Raw genomic sequence first — 2,200 nt, forward strand, 5'->3', positions numbered from 1 at the left:
AGCTTCTCTCTCTTTTCAGGTTTCACTCGATAGGCATGTTGTTGGATCGGGGCCCAGTCCCCAATGTCATGCTCTAGTACATTTGGGTTGGCACATCTGAGAACCAACCTTGATATTCTAAAATCAGGGCAACAATGTCAATATAATTGTACCCAAAAAATGGTCAGTTGGTTGCATGAATAAATATCACTACTAAATGTTTCATGAAATGTAAATATGAAATATTTGATTGCATAGTCAAATTTTCAACATCTTTTCAATGACATGTTGCTAGGTGGAATAGCCTAGGAATAACATGTCCAAATAAATAACCAACGTGCAGAAACAGTTTGGGATAAATTGGAAACCAAAACATAACATGTGCAATGTACACAAACATCTGCCACAATAATCATATTACTGTTATTTTTTTAAACAAGTACCTTATAAACTGCAAGTAGCAATAAATCACTGATATCAATTGTTGGGGAAATCAGGTTGTTTGTGCTTTTGAAACTAACACAACTAAACAAAACACATGGAAATGGGAGATATCTTTTACCTCACTGGTTAGAGGACAACCCGCAGATGACAGTCAGCTACATTTTGGAGTGATGCATATAAATTTACAAAGGAACGCAACACTTATGTCATCACTCATCGATATCATGTTGAAATCAATTGTGCCGAGAGGAGGGAGATGAGGTTGCACGTCCTGTTAAAACTAACAGCTAAAAAAAACACAGAATCTGGGAATAATGTGTACATCACTGTTTAGAGGACAACTTGTATAATAAAACAGCTTGCTACATTTTGAAGTGTTGCATTTTGATTCAAGTGGGTCACCAACATGGTAAGTGTAACACAGCTCTTTTTGTGTTAGTCACTTTTTGTTAAATCACATAAATAGTAACTCTTTCATTTCAGAGCCTGGATTTTTCCCAGGGTTAATTTCCATACCACGCTGAAATCAATTGAATGGGGCAAACGTTCAGGATTCTACATTGTGAAATACCTTAAAATACTCATACTACAATGTTAAAAACATTCTACATTGTGAATTTTTTTCATTGATATCATGAAACAACTCCATCGTGTATTTTCTGATGTTTAATCAGACATCTTTTATCAGAGTATCTCTTCCCACATTGATCGCAGCTATGAGATTTCTCTCCTGTGTGTGTTCTCTGGTGCACTGTCAGATCTCCAGATTGACCAAAACTCTTCCCACATTGATCACAGCTATAAGATTTCTCTCCTGTGTGTATTCTCTGGTGTAGAGTCAGAGTGTTAGATGCAGCAAAACTCTTCCCACATTGAACACAGCGATAAGGTTTTTCTCCTGTGTGAGTTCTCTGGTGTCGAATCAGTACTCTAAATGCAGCAAAACTCTTCCCACATTGACCACAGCTATAAGGTTTTTCTCCTGTGTGTGTTCTCTGGTGCACTGTCAGAGCTCCAGATTGACCAAAACTCTTCCCACATTGACCACAGCTATAAGGTTTCTCTCCTGTGTGTGTTCTCTGGTGTCGAGTTAGATGGCTAGATGTAGCAAATCTCTTCCCACATTGACCACAGCTAGAAGATTTCTCTCCTGTGTGGATTCTCTGATGAATTTTAATGCCTGATGAGGAGGTGAATCTCTTCCCACAGTCAGAGCAGCAGTGAGTTCTCTTCTCTGTGGGTCTCTGCAGGCGTTTCTTGAGGTCTTTTGATATGGACAGACTCCTCTCTACCTTGTCAGCATCATGAGGTAGTTGAGGCTCCCCAGAGGATCCACGGTAGTCCTGTATCTCTCCTGTGTGAACAACAAAGTCAGACAGATGATTAAAGGCCCACAACAACGGTAATCCACTGTAAAAGGTGATGCCAACAGCGTAGCCATGATGTTGTACAACAATTGACATCTGTGATGAATGTTAAAATTATTTGACATTTGCCTTACAATGACCAAGAATAGCCTCCCGGGTGGCACTGTGGTTAAGAGCGCTGTACTGCAGCGCCAGCTGTGCCACCAGAGACTCTGGGTTCGCGCCCAGGCTCTGTCGTAAACGGCTGCGACCGGGAGGTCCGTGGGGCGACGCACAATTGGCCTAGCGTCGTCCGGGTTAGGCCGGTAGGGAAATCCTTGTCTCATCGCGCACCAGCGACTCCTGTGGTGGGCTGGGCACAGTGCGTGCTAACCAAGGTTGCCAGTTGCACGGTGTTTCTTCTGACACAT

General features: G+C 41.8%; 1 protein-coding gene across 1 annotated transcript; it reads right to left on the reverse strand.

Moving 5' to 3' along the window:
* Positions 1–711: 711 nt before the first annotated feature.
* LOC118365731 (zinc finger protein 239-like) lies at positions 712–2,200 on the reverse strand. The gene is made up of 2 exons (XM_052490167.1): positions 2,164–2,200; positions 712–1,765 (listed from the first exon to the last, which is right to left on the reverse strand). Exons 1-2 carry the CDS (start codon positions 2,198–2,200, stop codon positions 1,056–1,058), a joined length of 747 nt encoding a protein of 248 aa, XP_052346127.1. The 3' UTR covers positions 712–1,055.

This window comes from Oncorhynchus keta, chromosome 32, assembly GCF_023373465.1.
Source record: "Oncorhynchus keta strain PuntledgeMale-10-30-2019 chromosome 32, Oket_V2, whole genome shotgun sequence".
NCBI classification, from domain to species: domain Eukaryota; kingdom Metazoa; phylum Chordata; class Actinopteri; order Salmoniformes; family Salmonidae; genus Oncorhynchus; species Oncorhynchus keta.